Source organism: Amblyomma mixtum, chromosome 8 (genome assembly GCF_055824585.1).
Source record: "Amblyomma mixtum isolate Tamu chromosome 8, ASM5582458v1, whole genome shotgun sequence".
Classification (NCBI taxonomy): Eukaryota; Metazoa; Arthropoda; class Arachnida; order Ixodida; family Ixodidae; genus Amblyomma; species Amblyomma mixtum.
In genome coordinates, this window is record NC_143019.1 from 39,804,833 (window position 1) to 39,821,673 (window position 16,841).

At 44.6% G+C, this 16,841-nt stretch overlaps 1 protein-coding gene and 1 pseudogene across 1 annotated transcript in view; one reads left to right on the forward strand and one right to left on the reverse strand.

Annotated features, from left to right (window-relative positions):
* Positions 1-16,841, forward strand: part of LOC149332160 (uncharacterized) — an 88,995-nt pseudogene that overhangs the window by 20,150 nt on the left and 52,004 nt on the right.
* The window catches only part of LOC149332161 (uncharacterized), a 31,385-nt gene that overhangs the window by 6,856 nt on the left and 7,688 nt on the right, over positions 1-16,841 (reverse strand). Inside the window, exons 2-4 of the mRNA XM_089557105.1 lie at positions 9,491-9,712; positions 7,394-7,622; positions 4,513-4,550 (exon numbers count right to left, since the gene is read on the reverse strand). Coding sequence (XP_089413231.1) covers positions 4,513-4,550; positions 7,394-7,622; positions 9,491-9,712 — 489 coding nt within the window. The remainder of the gene's footprint in view (positions 1-4,512; positions 4,551-7,393; positions 7,623-9,490; positions 9,713-16,841) is intronic.

Here is a 16,841-nt window from a genome sequence, read left to right on the forward strand (position 1 = left end):
GGTTAGAGAAAAAAAGTACAGAGAGGCCAGCGGGCACAGTCAGTACTGCGTATGGCAGTGGAAGACACTTGCGGAGCAGAAAAGTATGGGCTGGAGTCGCAAGGGCGGTGAAAAAAAGCAAAAACAAACGGAAGAGCATGGGGGAATGCTGATGTGTTCGGCGGCGAGTGCTTTAACACAAGCAACAGAAGTAGTAGTGTCCGGCAAAGGATTGGGCAGATAAGAGAACCCGACTTCAGTTCGAGCACAGTCGATGATAGCTTCAAGGCGGGAAAGGAAATATCAGCCCAGGATAACAGAATGGGAACAGGAAAGCAGCACGAAGAATTCTATCATCTAGAGGGAGTCCTGAATCACAACTCGAGCGGTACACACTGCGAACGGCTTGAAAGTACGCATCAAATATTAATCAAGTAATTGTATTTCTCGCTGATTTGCGTAGACTGATATGCAGAGAACGCCCCAACAATACGCGCATTGGAGACAATGGGTATTTACCGCGAACGCGAACTAACTACGGCAGACAAATGCTGTCCTATAATATGCCGTCCATATTAAACAGTTGTGAAAAACTGTAATTAGTGAAGAGTAACAACATATAGTTCCTTTATTTCTTTTTTTCTTTTTCTTTCTTTTTATTTCAAAGTACACATGTAATTACATGAAGACACTCAAGGATCTTTAGCCAGAGGCTAGTCGTGGATCCCAAAATGAATACAAATAAGTCTACTGACGATTCAGGAGGAAAAAAAAAACACACACACACATTTGTCGGTGTAGAATGAAACAATTGCAATGCAAAATACAATACAAAATACAATACAAAATACAGACTGAAACACTGTCGTATGACATTCATATAACCAAATAAAAAATAAATGTCATTCTACATTCAGATTGCCACGTTCAATAGATTTGTAGTATTATGCCACGCCACAGACGCATATAGTGTCGCTTCACTGAGACGCTTCTGTTTGAAGGAAAAAATTCTTCAGTGCTCTAAATGTATTAGGTGAAGATATGACTGACCATGGGATAGCATTCCAAATTTTGACACCAGAAAAACGGAGACATCGATGACCATAATGATTGTTAGATATTGGAAGCAAGAACTTTCCATGAGCGGCTGAGCGAGAACTGGACGGTGGAGCCTTGTATGAAACTAAAGGAAAGGTGCTAGGGTTGCAGATAACATTTTTTACAAAAATTGCTAAACGATAGTTTCTTAGGTTAGTTAGTGGCATAATGTTATTTTGTTTAAATAAAGGCAGTGATGGAGTTCTAGGTGCAACAAAATTGATCATTCTAAGAGCCCTTTTTTGCAGCCTTACCACGGGTTCAATATACGATGGATACGTAAGGCCCCAGGCCTCAATACAGTATGTTAGCTGCGACTGAAACAAACTGAAATATAATGTTTTTAGCGTATTAGTCTGAAAATATTTAGATGCTTTCGCTAATGTATAACAAGAGTACGACAGCTTTTTACACAGGGCATCAATGTGCTGGTGCCAGTTGAAATCTTTATCCACAATCACTCCCAAGTATGTGATTGCGTCAACTTGCTGCAACTCATCAGCTCCAATATGCAAGCTGCAGGGTGACATGCACGCAGATTTATGCGGTGATTTGAAAGTAATATATTTCGTTTTTTCAATGTTCAGGGATAGACGGTTAGATTGGAACCAGGTTTTAATGCATTGAAGTTCTTTATTAAGCACGCTTATACCATCCTCTATAGATTTGGCAGTAACTACCATAGCGGTGTCGTCTGCATACATAATAACATGTGATTTCTCTGCATATACAGGAAGGTCATTCACGTAAAGAGAAAAAAGAATAGGTCCCAGAACCGAACCTTGTGGAATACCCATGGGCACTGTTAGCAAATCTGAAACATTGTCGTCAATTTGGACCCGTTGGGAACGATCGGATAAATAACTTCTAAGAAACTGCAACGCCAAACTTCTAAAACCAAGTCTTTCAAGTTTTTTGGACAGAATATCATGATCCACGGTATCGAAAGCTTTTTTTATGTCTAGGAACACGCCTACTGCTACAAAATTTCTGTTAAGTGCGTCATTTACGACTTCGGATAGGGATAAGATTGCAGTAGTAGTAGATCTTGACTCTTGAAAGCCATGTTGATCAGTGCTAAGAATGGCGTACTTCTTCAAAAAGTTCTTAATACGTTTGGCAAGCAGTTTCTCGAAAAGTGTGTTAAAACAACTGAAGACAGAAATTGGTCGGTAATTGCTTAGATTATCAGGGTTTCCATTTTTGTATACCGGGACTACTTTTGCTACCTTCAGTGCATCCGGATATGTGGCGCTATAAAAGGACTTACTAAACAAAGAAACCAAAGTAGGCGCTAGAACTTCAATATTGTTTTTCAATAACGACGCAGGAATTCCATCTAGTCCGCGCGCTTTTCCGGTCTCCAGTTGCCTACCCACTGATATAAGTTCATGACAGGTTATGTCATCATATCTGAAGCTGGATTCCTGCCATGGAGGAAGAAAAAGGGGCTCCCCGCTTTGCGCTTTGGGGATCACATTCTGAGCTATGGAGCAAAAATGCCTGTTAAATTCATCTGTCATGTGTGATGCACTCGGGGACAAGTCTTTTGAGGGTAGTACCCTTTATACTCCTGCTGGCTGAATGATAGAATTTAGAATTTCCCATAGTTTCTTGGTATTGCTAGCATTAGCATTAATTTTTAAGTGATAATAATGTCTTTTCTGTCGACGCATCAACGCAAGGGCTTTATTCCTGTGAGTTCTATATTGAGCTGCGTAATAATCATTGCCCCTGTTCTGTTTCATTTTGGTATGCCAATACTCGCGTTGCTTTATCACATCAAGCACAGAAGAAGTCATCCAAGGGCAAATTGGCACCGTGAAATAGTTCACTCTTTTAGTAACCTTGCATTTATTTATTAACATATTTATTTCTTCTATGAGGCGTCGGTAGTGCTCGTTAGGATTTAAATGTTCAAAATCGTCAAAGCTAACACGTGAAATTAACCAAGAAAATTTTTCGTGGTCAATCCGGGTAAATAATTTGACAGATGGTTCGGGGCGGCCTGGAATATTTAAGCCAGTATTGAACACTCCAGCGAGACTATGGGTGGGTTGAAAGTTACAAAGGATGTGATCCAAACATGTCGAAGTGTTGCTCGTAATGCGGGTGGGGGATGCAATATAGTTATAGAAACCGAATGAAGAGAGAAGATTAGAATAGTCGCTATGATCTGAACCCAGTGTGTCAATGTTCATATCCCCAGTAATAATAGCGTTTTTTGGGCACTTAGTTATGTTAGCGAATATAGTTTCAAGGTCACTTAAGAAGATGTTACGAGTATTAAGCGGTGCTCGGTAAACAACTCCAATCAAAACGCTGTCAATTTCCACGAACATTGCCTCTGTGGCATCGTTGGTTCCGTTAACAATATGAGGGCATTCTTTAAAACTTAGAGAGTTTTTAATGTAAAGGCCAACGCCACCACCCCTATTTCTGGCACAATGAGGGCGTGACAGAAAAACGTAGTTCGGTATATTAAGACATTCATTTGGAAATAGCCAAGTTTCTGAGACCGCTACTACTAACTCAGCCTGATGTTATGCCTTCCCTCTTAACATGAATGCCTGATGGTTATGTGTTTATTGATGCCCTGAACATGTTTATTTTCGATGCAATGTGCTCTTCATTTAATTATGTCACAGGCATAGCATGTACTGTAGCGTTGTGTGATTGTGAGTTTTTGTGCACAATGTAGCTGCTGTAGGGGGCGGGGACCTCCGTCAAGCCTCTATAGGCTTTTTGTCCCGCTCCTCACATCCTTGATGTGAAAATAAGCCTGATTGATTGATTGATTGATTGATTGATTGATTGATTGATTGATTGATTGATTGATTGATGAGCTCTGCGCTGGCCGTGCCCAGCGAGAGTCCAGCAATCGGCGTCTTTACCTTCTTTAATAAGCGGCAAAACTTTTCGTCCATAGCAGAAATCGCAACACCAGTGTCCACAAGCGCCATGACAGAAATGCCCTCGACAGAAACTTCAATCAGATTAGCAGGTGATATGCGAGGCCTTGTAAAGTTTGACGGACGCGGTTCTCGCCTCAGGAGAGGCGGAGCGGCGCCTCGGCGAAGGTTAACGGTGTCTAGAAAGGGCCGAACGGTCAGAAGGACGATCTACTCATGATGAAGTAAAAAAAAAGCCCAAACTAGACGGGACAAAAAGGAGAGTAAGACACCATGCACGCATCTTCCTTCTTCGCCCTGTCTAGTTAGCTATGTTTTTTGAAGCGAAAAGCTTCACTAGGCTCGTCAAAACCGCGCTTCGCTGAGCCACACTACAGATTTGCCACAGCTGCGCATGCGCGAAACCGAGTGACATCACGCGGAGCGCAGGTGGCCGCTCTGCATTTTTCACTCTGCAGGGAAGCACTGAAGGTCTATTTCAACATGCTAACCGCAGCAATATAAAAGTAGCCGATGAACTTACTCTCTTCCGAGCCATTTATGTTATTTAAATTAAATCTCCTGAAATAAAAAAAGCAGCTTGTTAGGCAGGTAATGCGGCTGACGAAGGGTGGTGAATAGGTGCATGGTTAGTAAGACAAGGATCCGCGGTTTGCATATTTCCTTCTTGCTTTTGCATCTCTAATTCAGTGCAGCTGCACGAGCGTTAAGACGCTAAAAGCCAAAACAGAAGCAGGCGAGGCCGGGAAAAATGCGACGTGGAATGAGAGGCCAATTGGCGTCAGCATCGATTTGCCGCTGTACGTGTCACTGAAGCCGAGGCAAATAAAAGGCAGATTTAACGCCCTGCGGTGCGCGCTTCCGAAACTAGATTGGGTGGCTTCATCTTCAAGAAACTGCAGTGCGTACCGCACGATAAAAACCAAGGAGACGTAGGCGGAAATTAAAACCCAAATGAGACACAAAGGCGTTTCCAAGCGGTTCCGGGACAACCCATTTTGCTACAGCTTCGCTCCGTGGGATCATCTGTGGTTCCGCAGCAATCTAACGACATTAAAGGGCTCTGAAAGGGGCTCGGAATATAATTGCGGTATGCTTGAGATGTTAAAGGTGCACTAAAGAAAATATTGAGCTCCTCTGTTTATCGCGGAACTCAATCTATACGCTCTGAGCATTCATGGAAACTTTGAATTATTGTCCTGTGCGGCCGTTCTCTCTATTAAATCGAATTAAACGTCTCGGCTTGCACCTTTTTTTTTTAGTTTTAACTTACCTCCGAAGGTTGCAGGAGTTCACAAACGCGTGGAGCGCCTTTCAGCCAGTCGCGTGGCAGCTTGCCACTCTGCCAGCGGCGGAGTGATACGTAAAGCAAACAGCCCAAGCGTATTTTTATTTCCGTGGACCTAATTTACGGTTAGGTTGTCTGAGACTAAAACAATGTATTCAAGAAAACTTAAAAAACAAAATAAACCGAAATCGACTGGCTCAAAGGCACTCCAGTGACTCCACGTGACTCCTCCTGCTTTCGGAAGTGAGTTAAAAAAGAAAAGGTGGAGGCCGGGACGTTGAATTCGATTTAATAGTAAAATCAATTTTATTTATTTATTTATTTCATAATACTGCAGGCCAATAGATTGACCCATGCAGGAGGGGCTATACAAGGCATTGAAAATGACAAATACTAAGAAAATACATGGGGTTACAAACAATGAGCAGAATAACGAAATACAACGCTCATTCACTCGAGAAAATTCTTCTCAAGAGCTTTACTAAAATTTGAGGACTTGAAAATGGCCTCGGGAAGAGAGTTCCAGTCGGAAACAGTCCGTGGAAAAAAACTGTGCTTGAATGAGTCAGTCTTTGCAAAAATGGGTCTTTGCAAAAACTGTCGCCACCGCGACGACTTGAATAAGAGCTCATAATTCTTGAAAGTTATATTCACCATCGCGCAATCATCAAAATAGACGTAATACTGTTTCGACCACTGCCATAAGGTCAGCATTTCCAAAAACACATCACATCACACGATAGTGTGGAGCGATATCTATCGCCGCTGCGCACATGCATGCGTGGAGGTCAAGCGCGGCAAACTGACTGCCGACGAACCTTCTTTCTGTAGATGCCCGAGCAATGGGTCCCGCAGACGCGCGCATTAAGCAATCATCATCATCACCAGCCTGACTACGCCCACTGCAGGGCTAAGGCCGCTCCCATGTCTCTCCAATTAATCCTGTCCTTGAAGGTAAGCTGGAACGGTTTTTTGAGAATTCGAGGTTATTCAAGAATTCGAATCTATCAAGCTTCTAGATAAAGCCTGCAAAGTATTTTTGCACTAGCATTTAAAATGGTGACATAATTGTCGATTAAAACCATGACGATGTTCAGACCTCTCCTCACTACGTTGGAGAAGTGCGAGGAAACTCGGCAGTGACGTCATTGTTGCCGAAATCTCAGGTGTCCACTGCTTACGCCTGAATGCTGCTGTGCGTCGTGAGATGACGACAAACAATGCATCGTTAGCTTCACCTTCGATGGCGTCGGTTTTCTTCCATGGAATAACCGTTTCTTAGCTGGAAACGTAGTGCCGTCATACGTGACATCATTATCGGGGCCTCTGCCCGTCACTGTGGACTTCAGAGAAGCCTGAACGCCGACGACAGGCTCTAGGCGATCGGCGTGTGCTTTAGAGAGAATTTGAAATAGGTGTTTCTGACGACGAAAGTTCCTCTGTATAATACAAAGAAATAGAAATGTAGCTAATTCTAAGAACAAACAACACGCAGTGACTTTCATTTCGTTCATATTAAAAGGAAGGCAGCTCAGAAAGTCCCGTAGTGCCGATCACTTGAATTCTGTCTTTATAAATCTAGGCCCTATTTCTTTGTCTGTGCCCGTGAAGTTTATTAAGCAAACGTCACTGCAAAGGTGGATGTTCACCACGTGCTGTGGACTTGTGCAAGGACAAGACCTTCAATGATACAAATTTTACAGGAAGTGGGACTAAGGATGACAGGGGATGAGGATTTAACCACGTGGCTGACCGACAACAATAACAGCAGGAGCCTTCTGCGGTTCCAGCATGAAAACAGCTTACATGATTTCCTCTATTTAGTATGCAGCGAACCTTAATTACGCCTTTATAGCAAGTCTGTGAGATAAAAAAAGGTAGTTTGGAATGACTACATATAGCCATCCAGGTGGGGTATGCCAATATGTGTGCTGTTGAGCGCTTTTCTTAACCATTGTTCTTAACACTGCAAGTGTGCTGCTATACAGTGACGTTAATATAGGACGAACACAACCAAAACACACAACGATATGATGCGTGCTGTGTTATGACTATAACCGTCTATAGGCTCCGGTAAATTGTCTGTAACATTAACAAAAGCTTCTTGAATACTCACCCGCAATATTTATCACAGAAATATGGTTTGGAGAAACCATTGACGTCTTTAGGAAACTTCCACGGGTCTTTGCAGGTTTCGTACTTCTCACATTCCTCCGAAGTTATGTTATAAAACCATGCCGGATTAGGGTTACAAGTTTTATCAAAAGGCAAAAAGAATTGTTTTTCAGTGCATGTTCCATTGGCAGGTTGATATGGTGGCAGAAGGCATGATTCGAGGCCTTTACCTGTGCGAAGGGATGCAAAAACTAAGCTTCAGCTCTTCTGTAGACTAGAAAGAAAGATGCGAACTTGATGCTGGAAAGTTTCGAAAGCTGAAAACCATGATAAGTTACAGCCATGGCGCTAATTTATCTTTTATTCACACCCTGATCTTCGGCATATTACGCGGATAAAAAGGACATCCTCGTAATTGCTGAATGACACAAAACAGTTCTCAATAAAAAATTTTTCACGAGGGATGCTTCAAAAAAGTGGCTGTGGCTCAACTCAGCTCAGTCAGGATATGCAAAGCGAAAGCTCCGTTAAGCATGGTTAGACACGGTTCAGCTTTCGTTCCTCTTTTCAAGACCTCAGCGAGAGCAAGATTGTTGCAGCGAGAGCAAATCACGTGATGCATCACGTACCACAAGTGCAAGAGCGAGGGTCCAGAGCGGCGGACGTGACTGCCAAGCGCAAAAGCGGCTGGCACGCCGTTTCCACGCTAGAGATCTTGGCCCTTAGTGCCGATTCTAAAATATTGTTACGCCGATTGCGCTGCGTGGCAAGGCGCTGTGCGCAGGGTAGAAGAGTACGAAGTTGAAGCGCGAGGACTGTGGTTGTGGTTAGCGTGACGCTGGCCGTTCTCTGCTAGTACGCAGAACATTATTAAACAAAGAACTCGTTTTTGATTATGACGGCCTTCAATTTCTGGATAGGATCTTGCGTCCTCAAACCAAAAAATTAAATCGTTTATCAGGTAAGTTTACTTAACTATTTGTCTTTTCATTGCACTCTGTCTGGGAAACAATGTCCGCCTTGCCTTGTATTCTACCTGCATAGACCGCACTGACCTACCTTGGAGGGAAAAAAAATGCATTGAATAGTGTGAGGGACCATGTATACTAATTTAATTATTCACTAAGATTGCATATTGAGGTCTCTAAGTGCTAAAAATAAGTGTAAAACAGAACTAGCAATGGGGTGTTAATGGGAAATGCAAAATCTCATTTTCGGGAAGGGTTCTGTATTGCGGACGCACCGTGCTACTTGTGAAGAAAGTGCTAGAAACTTTGGAAAGAGGATGGTATGCCCGCTGATAGCGAGTGCGACTGCGCAAACGCATGTGCCTCATGTGAATGGACAGCAATGGAGCGCGTCAATGTGGGGAATATTCAACACCCCCTCTCCTGACGCAACTATATTACCTATTTCGTTGCAGGGCTAGACTTTAATGACAATTGGCACTGAAAAGAGACTGAAGCTAGGCATCATTTGGGGCGTAATTGACCAAGAAAATTTTTGTTTTGATCAATACTCGATAAAGACCAACGATAGTTCTGCGCACATACTCAGGCTTACAACCTCAGCAGTCCATTTCCAATTACTGGAGTGCGCTCTGTTTGACTGCTCGTTGTATATTTTCCTTGTATGTATGTGTGCAGAGTGAGAGACAGAAGCCCTTTAGTTAAAAAGCGGAGAACTTAGCCGGCGTCTAAAAATCGCTGGCATGCTACTCTGCGTGGGGGAGCGAATTTAGGAGATAAAGACAGAAGGAGAGCAGCGATGCGGAAAAGGTAAAACAAAAGAAATAAAAAGGGGAAATGATAAAATGCGGTCATTAAGTGCGTACTGAGCTGCATATTGTCGAGTAATGATGTTACATATGAGATGGTGAAGTGCATAGATAGGCAGATAGGCTAGCAAAGCACACTGCGTGAAGAATGCATGAGGGTAACATGTAAGGTGAAATAAGAGCTTGTCAAGATGTCCAAAGTCATTTAAATATGCAAACAAAAAGTTCGTAGCATGTCTATGTTGCCTAGGGCAGGCGAATAATATAATGATAATGATAATCATAATAATGTAATTAATATATTATATGGGCTGCACCTACCTCCATTGCAAGTGTGTGCGCAGCTGAAGATGTCACGAAAGACTCCGTTCTCGGGACCGCGGAGACATATGCTCTCACTCAATTCGTGACACGTTCGGCTTGTTTCGTTGTAGATGAACATTGTTGCGAAATAACTGTCACACTCGTGCAAATAGACGCTGTCATTTCGATTTGTGCACATCTTCTCACGTTCATCTTTGAGGCTGGTTTCCTCGTTGTGTCCTTCAAGAACAAATCGCATAAGAAATTGCATAACAAGAACAAATGGCATAACAATGCATAACATTCAGAACAAAAATTGGAGAGGACGCTTAAGCTCAGCTTTAAGGGTATGATGACATAACCTAGTGGGTTAGGGTTTTAATTCTGGCATCTTTTAAAGCATTTTTCATTTGTTCAATTGCGTCAATTAATTAATTGATTGATTGGTTGGTTGGTTTATGGGGTTTAACGCCCCAAAGCGACTAAGGTTATGAGAGACGCCGTAGTGGAGGGCTCCGGAAATTTCGACCACCTGGGGTTCTTTAACGTGCACTGACATCGCACAGTACACGGGCCTCTAGAATTTCTCCTCCAAAGAAATTCAACCGCCGCGGCCGGGATCGAACCCGCGTCTTTCGGGTCAGCAGCCGAGCACCATAACCACTGAGCCACCGCGGCGGCCAATTGATTGATTACACACTATAAATTTACTTAATTACTACCATGAAGCATTGGCGTTTTCATTCTGAGCATTTTGACACCTTTGAACTCCTTTTTTCTAATTTTTCATTTTTTCATTACTTTAATAAATAAATTAATTACAATGATTTTATTAACTCGTCATCGCCTATAACACACAAACCAATCAGCAATAACTAGAGCCACAAATTACCATGATACGATTTTTTTACAAAGCCCCCGCTTATAGGTTACCAGTTCGAATCCCTGCCGCGAGCTAGGCTCTAACTTTTAATAAGTTTATGCTGCATGAAACGCTGAATCGTATGACACCATTCAGAACATTCTGCGGCAAATGGTTGGCATGATACGATTTTTTTTTTACGCATCCCCCGTTTTTTTCCGACACGCGGTGCCGACTACACGGCCGGCTTTTTGACCGAACGAGCTGCATACGCTGCCGCGTAATATATTAATTTCACAGCTCGTAGTGAAAATAAAAATCACATTGAATAGCTAAAGGTGAATAGCGGCATACCTACCAACACGTTGGTTATGTCGCGTAAAAGAGATAGAAGGTTCTTCAGATAGAAAAAAATTAGCTGTGGTTTAGCTCTTGTTAAACCTGGAGGATTGCGAAAGCAACATCTGGGCGTAGTGATACATTGTTGCGTGAGATACACTGCCCACAATAATGTCGCCGTTTCGCGTGCTCTTGCACGACCATACTGCGCATGAGCGAGGAGCAAGTCACGTCACTACGCACAGCTGGCGTGCCTGGCAGCGCGCGCTCGCCTTCCTTTCCTTAAAATGATCGGAGTGTAAAACGAACGCCAATGAACACAATGAACGCCGATGGCCCATGGCTTCAGCGCCACGTTTTTGGCACAACGTTGCCAATGTCTGCAGCTCACATCTCTCTCTCATCACCCCACGTACCTATGAGCACGATTGAGACGTCCACTGACCCAGGGAGCCAGCATGCGCCCTTCCTTTCCTTAAAATGATCGGAGTGCAAAACGTGGTCAACGCCAAAGCCAATGAATACAACGAACCCCAAACGCCTATGGCATCAACGCCGCGTTTCTAGCACAACCTTGTCAATGCCAACGTATGCAAGACACATCTCTCACTACTGCCACGTAGATTAAATCATGATTCAGGTGCCCACTGTTCCAAGAGGGCAGTTATGCGCCCTCCCTCTGGTTCAGTTGCCCACTGAGATGTGTGAGACAGATAGTGCGCCATTCCCTTCCCTGAAAAACCAGTTTACTAATTTTAAGGCGAAAGCCTTTAATGGCTCAAGCTCGTGGTGTCCGTCTGCGCGCTGGAATCGTGCCAACTGTGGCCTCTCCTCCGCGCAGCGGCGCAACCTCCTCCCCTCCTTAGCAACCGGCATGCCGGTGGGGGGCGCAGCTCTGCACAGCAAGCGTGACGTCACACAGTAGCGGTAGAACGTGCGCGCGCGTGTCGGCGGTGCACTTGCACCGCCGCTCCTTCGCCATGAAGTCTCGTTGCAGTCGAGTGAGTGAGACTCAGGGCTCCGAAGCGGCCCAGTGATTCCGCGCCAAGCGGTTCAGGGAAGCGGCAGTGGGTTGACCCCAAGGCTTTCGCCAAGCACACTTTAGAATTTCCAAAGTGTCTTCGGTACTTTTTTGAGCTCTGCTTTCCAAGCTCCCGCTCAGTTGATTTCGCAGCTTAAAGCGCGTCTAAGGTGTCCACTGCTGGTTACAACGGACAACGGCGACGCCGCGAAACGCAGAAACGGGCATCAAAGAGCCGCGCTCTAAAAAAAAAAAAACAGGCAACGTAGCTCATAGGCGGAGACATCACCAAGGATCAACAGATCATTGTCGCCGGGGACTACGGATAAAAGCATGAATAATTTAAATTCTGGGGCATTTCATCGGGCGTCTAATTTCTTGACTCAGGAAGATTTCTATTGTTTCAGGCACGAAAGCCGGAGCATAATATATTCTTAAGTTACCTGCTCAGATTCTCAGGCCAATTCTGTTGGAAATGGTAATTAAATGTAAGCCGACTAACTGGAATCCAATTTTCGATAAAAACTAGGCAATATACAAAGTAATGTCGGCGCAATATCGAAGGCAAAATGTAAGGTCCAGTCCAAGGTTGACATATTTCACATATTTCTTTTCAGAGCTGACATATTTCTACCTGGAATAGACTAATCGAGACCTTCGCAAGCTTCCGGCATTGTATCCATTCTACATTTTGATGGTCAGCAATAAAAAAAATGGCGTACCTGTGAATGTCCAAGACTCCATTGTGCTGACTGCGACAAGGATAATTAAACGACGCATCTTGTCTGTGAAGTGGGAGCTGACGCATGTAATGTGTACGACTACAGAGTATTACTGGAGCCTGAACACCCACATGCGGGTGTCGTTCTTGGATCTCAGCAGGAACAGAATGCATAACATGTTTAATTCCTTGTAGAGGACAACCAACAAAAATCAAATAGGAAGTATAGCGTACGTAATTCGCCCAGCCTATTTTTTTTGCAACCTCTAAGGACATTCGTCATGAGTGTCATTGTCATTCACGTATTTGTAATTGGCCTTCAACAAACAGCGCTAAATGTCACCCTCTCAGAGAAGCCGCATCTTGTGAAGCACTTAAAACTTTATGCTGCAAAAGATCACCAAATTCAGTTTGCCCAATCAAAATTTAAAACCCAAACGTTGGCCGCAAAATTGCAGATATTTTAGTAAGTTCTTGTACATTGACTCAAAATGAATTTATTAGCCTTTTAATAACGGCTGTAATAAAGTATTGAATAAAAGCCGTTTCGCACGCCCGTTTTCTAAAGTAGATGCCATATCCATGCACAGCTGGAACTACGTCATCAATTTTGTCCGCTTCCAGAGGAGCACTTATGTTTGAAATCTTTATATCAACTTTTCGTTCTCATATCAGGCTGTGCAGTTCGCTTTTCTGGTGTCGATAAAGCTTTTGATGAACTTGGGCCGTTTGCGAAATTTTAGTACACTCCTCGATTTTCAAATAAAAATCTCCGCTTGTAATTTTGTATATACAGCATGTATTATACATCAAAATTTTCAAGCTGGATTCGGAAAATTTTCTTCATTGCAATAGTTTGTGATTTGCCCGCTCACTGGATACTGTCACGTTAACAGCCCCACCAGTCAATCAATATCCACTCTCTCTTGTCCATAACTTTACAAGTTTTGCTACCTGCTTCCATATTTCACTGAGTACAAATTTAAGTTTGCTTTCTAACGACAAAGGCACCACTTCCAGCGAAAACGGAGCTTTTGTAAGCTACAAAAGACCCAAAGAGAAAATACGGGTGTCGCCATCCCCTGCCGATTTCAAAGCTGAATTGGGCGCGTAGACATCGCAATTTTGGCACGAATCTCAGAGTCTATGCTATACCACCATTCACTTCGAAACAGCGGCAACCAGTCCTCCGTGTACACGTCACAATTTTGAACCGGCTTGCGGGAAGATATTTAAATCAAATTTTTCTGCAATAAACGCGTCTTTTGGTACAGGAGAAACGTCAACATCAACAGAGAGAGATCCATAAAATCGATATTTTACTAAGAAAAATAACTGAATTTGGTATCCTCAGTTTATATCCAATACGAGATCTTGAACTTTGTTCTATCAGCAACAAATTTGTAGGATGGTTTTGTATTTGTATTCACTTCTGTTATTGCTCAACAGGCTCATGAATCAGACTTGCACGAAGCCCTGCCAACCACCTTATGCCTTTTTAAGAACTTTAAGGTATCCCGGTAAACTGGATTTTCGACGACAAACGATCTGCGCCCATCTGAATGGGACGTTCTGTTTGCAGACGCAAGTTTAGCTTAAATTTTTACGTCTCAGGACTACGTTAGGATGCGAAGATGATGCATTTAAGGCGGTCGGAAACTTTGTAACTAAACTTTCATTGCATTTCAGGCACCATTTTCTTCAAGTACTTTCTCCACACGGCCAAGAATGGCGCGTACCCTTTAGTTCGTATCTTACGATGCACTTGTTGTACCTTGCAACCCACCCGCTTTTGTTTACTGCGTGCTTACAGGCGGTAATTAGAGGGTTAGATTAGGAAGAGCTAAGTATAATAGTTAACGAAGAGCGCATTAGAAACGCTTGGATTGCTAATGACATTTCGCTGCTTATGAACTGCAGGTTAGTATTGCTAAGCACGTAAAGTTCAACGGCAGGCTTGACAATTAGTGCGTAGACATCGAAAGTATTGTTCAGTGGTATAGCAAGCAAATTGAGGAGCACTCAACCCAAGCAACAGCAGTGGAAGCCATATGCTCTTAAGTTCTCAGGCGCTTTCACAGTACCAGATGTTTCAGGGAACGCTTTAAGTAATTAAAAAAATAACTTCTTTTTGGGTGAAAATATGGCTTTTTCAGCGTGGTATTGTTACGGTGCACAGTCGCGAGGCGAAGAGGACGTTGTTTTGTCGCTGTGCTGTTGAGGACATGCACCCTGGCCAATCCCCGGCCGTGGGTATGTGCCATTCAGCCCGAGGACATCATCATCATCATCAACAAGGACGCTTCAGCTAGTGCTTGGGGTGACTTGGCCTTAGTTGGCCTTAGTTTGAGCAGCCCGATCATATTGTCGTTTGGCGCCGCCATACTTGGATACACCCACAGGTCTGTTTTTTCCCCCATTCAAAATTTTCTACTCGAATCTAATCGATTACCTCGCTAATATTTTTAATCGTCAGTATCACCTTTTTTTCTCCTTATTATTACTACTGCTATTATTATTATTAATATTATTATTATTATTATTTTAATTCCTCGACTACGAATCTCAGAGTCCATCTCCTGCGTGCGTTATGCATTTCCCGTTTCTTTTTGGTATTTTTGCTTTCTGTTTGCATTTCTCTTCCCCAGCGATCCTTTATTTTTTGTTCATGCAAAAATTTCATCACAAAAACTCTCTACGTACCTCCTTTCTTGGCCGATCACCCTGTGTGGGCATGCGCCATTGTACGAGGTTAACAACAACAATTTGGTTTTCGTGTGCCTTCTGACTGCGGCCTGTCGCGCCTGCAGCTGATCTAACCCCGTAATATTTGGTGGAGGTCATGCTGGGTATTACATCCTACCCTGGACCTCCGCAGCGGTCGTCAGCTTTTATCCATCACTATGCCGTCCGACACACCTCCGGCCGCAGCGTCACTATCAGCGCCGACCGTTGTCGTGGCGCTGCCTCGCTACCTCGCTACCCGGGCACCTTTTGTGGCACCGATGACGTCGAAGTCGAAGACTGGCTCGCCATGTATGAGCGTGTCTGTAAGCACAACCGCTGGGACGCGACCTTCATGCTTGCTAATGTGATTTTCTACTTGGCGGGTAAGGCGCGTGTCTGGTTTGAGACTCATAAGGAAGACCTCCCCTCTTGGGACACCTGTAAACAAAAGCTCCGGGACTTATTTGACAAGCCGATTTGACTCAAGCTGGGTGCTAAAAAAGACCTTGCTTCTCGAGCTCACTCGTCTACATAGTCATATCTTTCCTACATTCAGGACATCCTCGCACTTTGTCGTAAAGTAGACAGCGCCATGTCAGAGGCCAACAAGGTGGGCCACATCCTGAAGGGGATCGCTGATGACGCTTTCAACCTTCTCCTATGCAAAGATTGCGCAATGATTGACTCCGTCCTCTAGGTATGCCGGCAGTTTGAGCAACCAAAACACCGCCCCATTGCTCCTTGTTTCGACCGCCATCCGAACACGGCGGCGACATCCTCCTGCGAAGACCTGCCAACACTGCAAGAGCCGTTCCATCCTGCCAATTTGACTCGAACTGTACACAGAGAACTGGTGGCTATGACTCCCGTCGCCTACGCCCGTCAGCTGGCCGACGCTACGATTGTGCTGACCCAGGCCGTCGTTCGCCAGGAGTTCGCGAACTTGGGCCTCATTTCTGGCCTGCCCTCTGCGTCGCCCTGTTCGCCAACCACACCGCTCCACTGGTTGTTCCTGCTTCACAGACTCCGATCATACAACCGCGTTACCGCTACCGGTATCCTGCGGATTGGCCCACCTCGGACGACCGACCAATCTGCTTCACCTGTTCGCGTGTCGGCCGCATTTCCCGCCACTGCCGCAGCCGTTGCTTTTCACCACCTCAACTTCGTTCCACTTACGATCGTCGTGCCGTCTACGGACCTAGCTCTAATTATGATCGTCGGGCCGACTGCGGACCAAGCCAAATTTCTTCTCGTGCTGTGTTGCCGCATGCCTTCGGCAATCCGACCCCGCCCAGGTCCAGCCGTTCGCCTTCACCTCAGGTCCGCCGCTCCCGTTCACTGCCACTTCAACACCCGTCCACTCGACCTTTACCTGGCCCTCACTCGGAATACTAGCAAATGCAGCTCCCAGAGGTGACGCTGCATTGACGACCCGGTCCGAAAATGCTCTCCTGACCCTCGCTCCTCGCCGCAATCTTCTCAATATCTGCATGGATGGTGCGTTCTGATTGACACTGGCGTCCAAATTTCTTTCTTGAGCTCCTCTTTTCGCCGCCCTCGTCCTCTGAAGAAGGTTGTGACACCTGCCGCTTCCTCAGCCGTTCGTGTCGCCGGCGGAAGTGCTGCTGCCGTTGTGTGAATGTGCACTGCGCGTGTTTGCATTTCCGGTCGTACTACACCTGTCCTGTTCACTGTA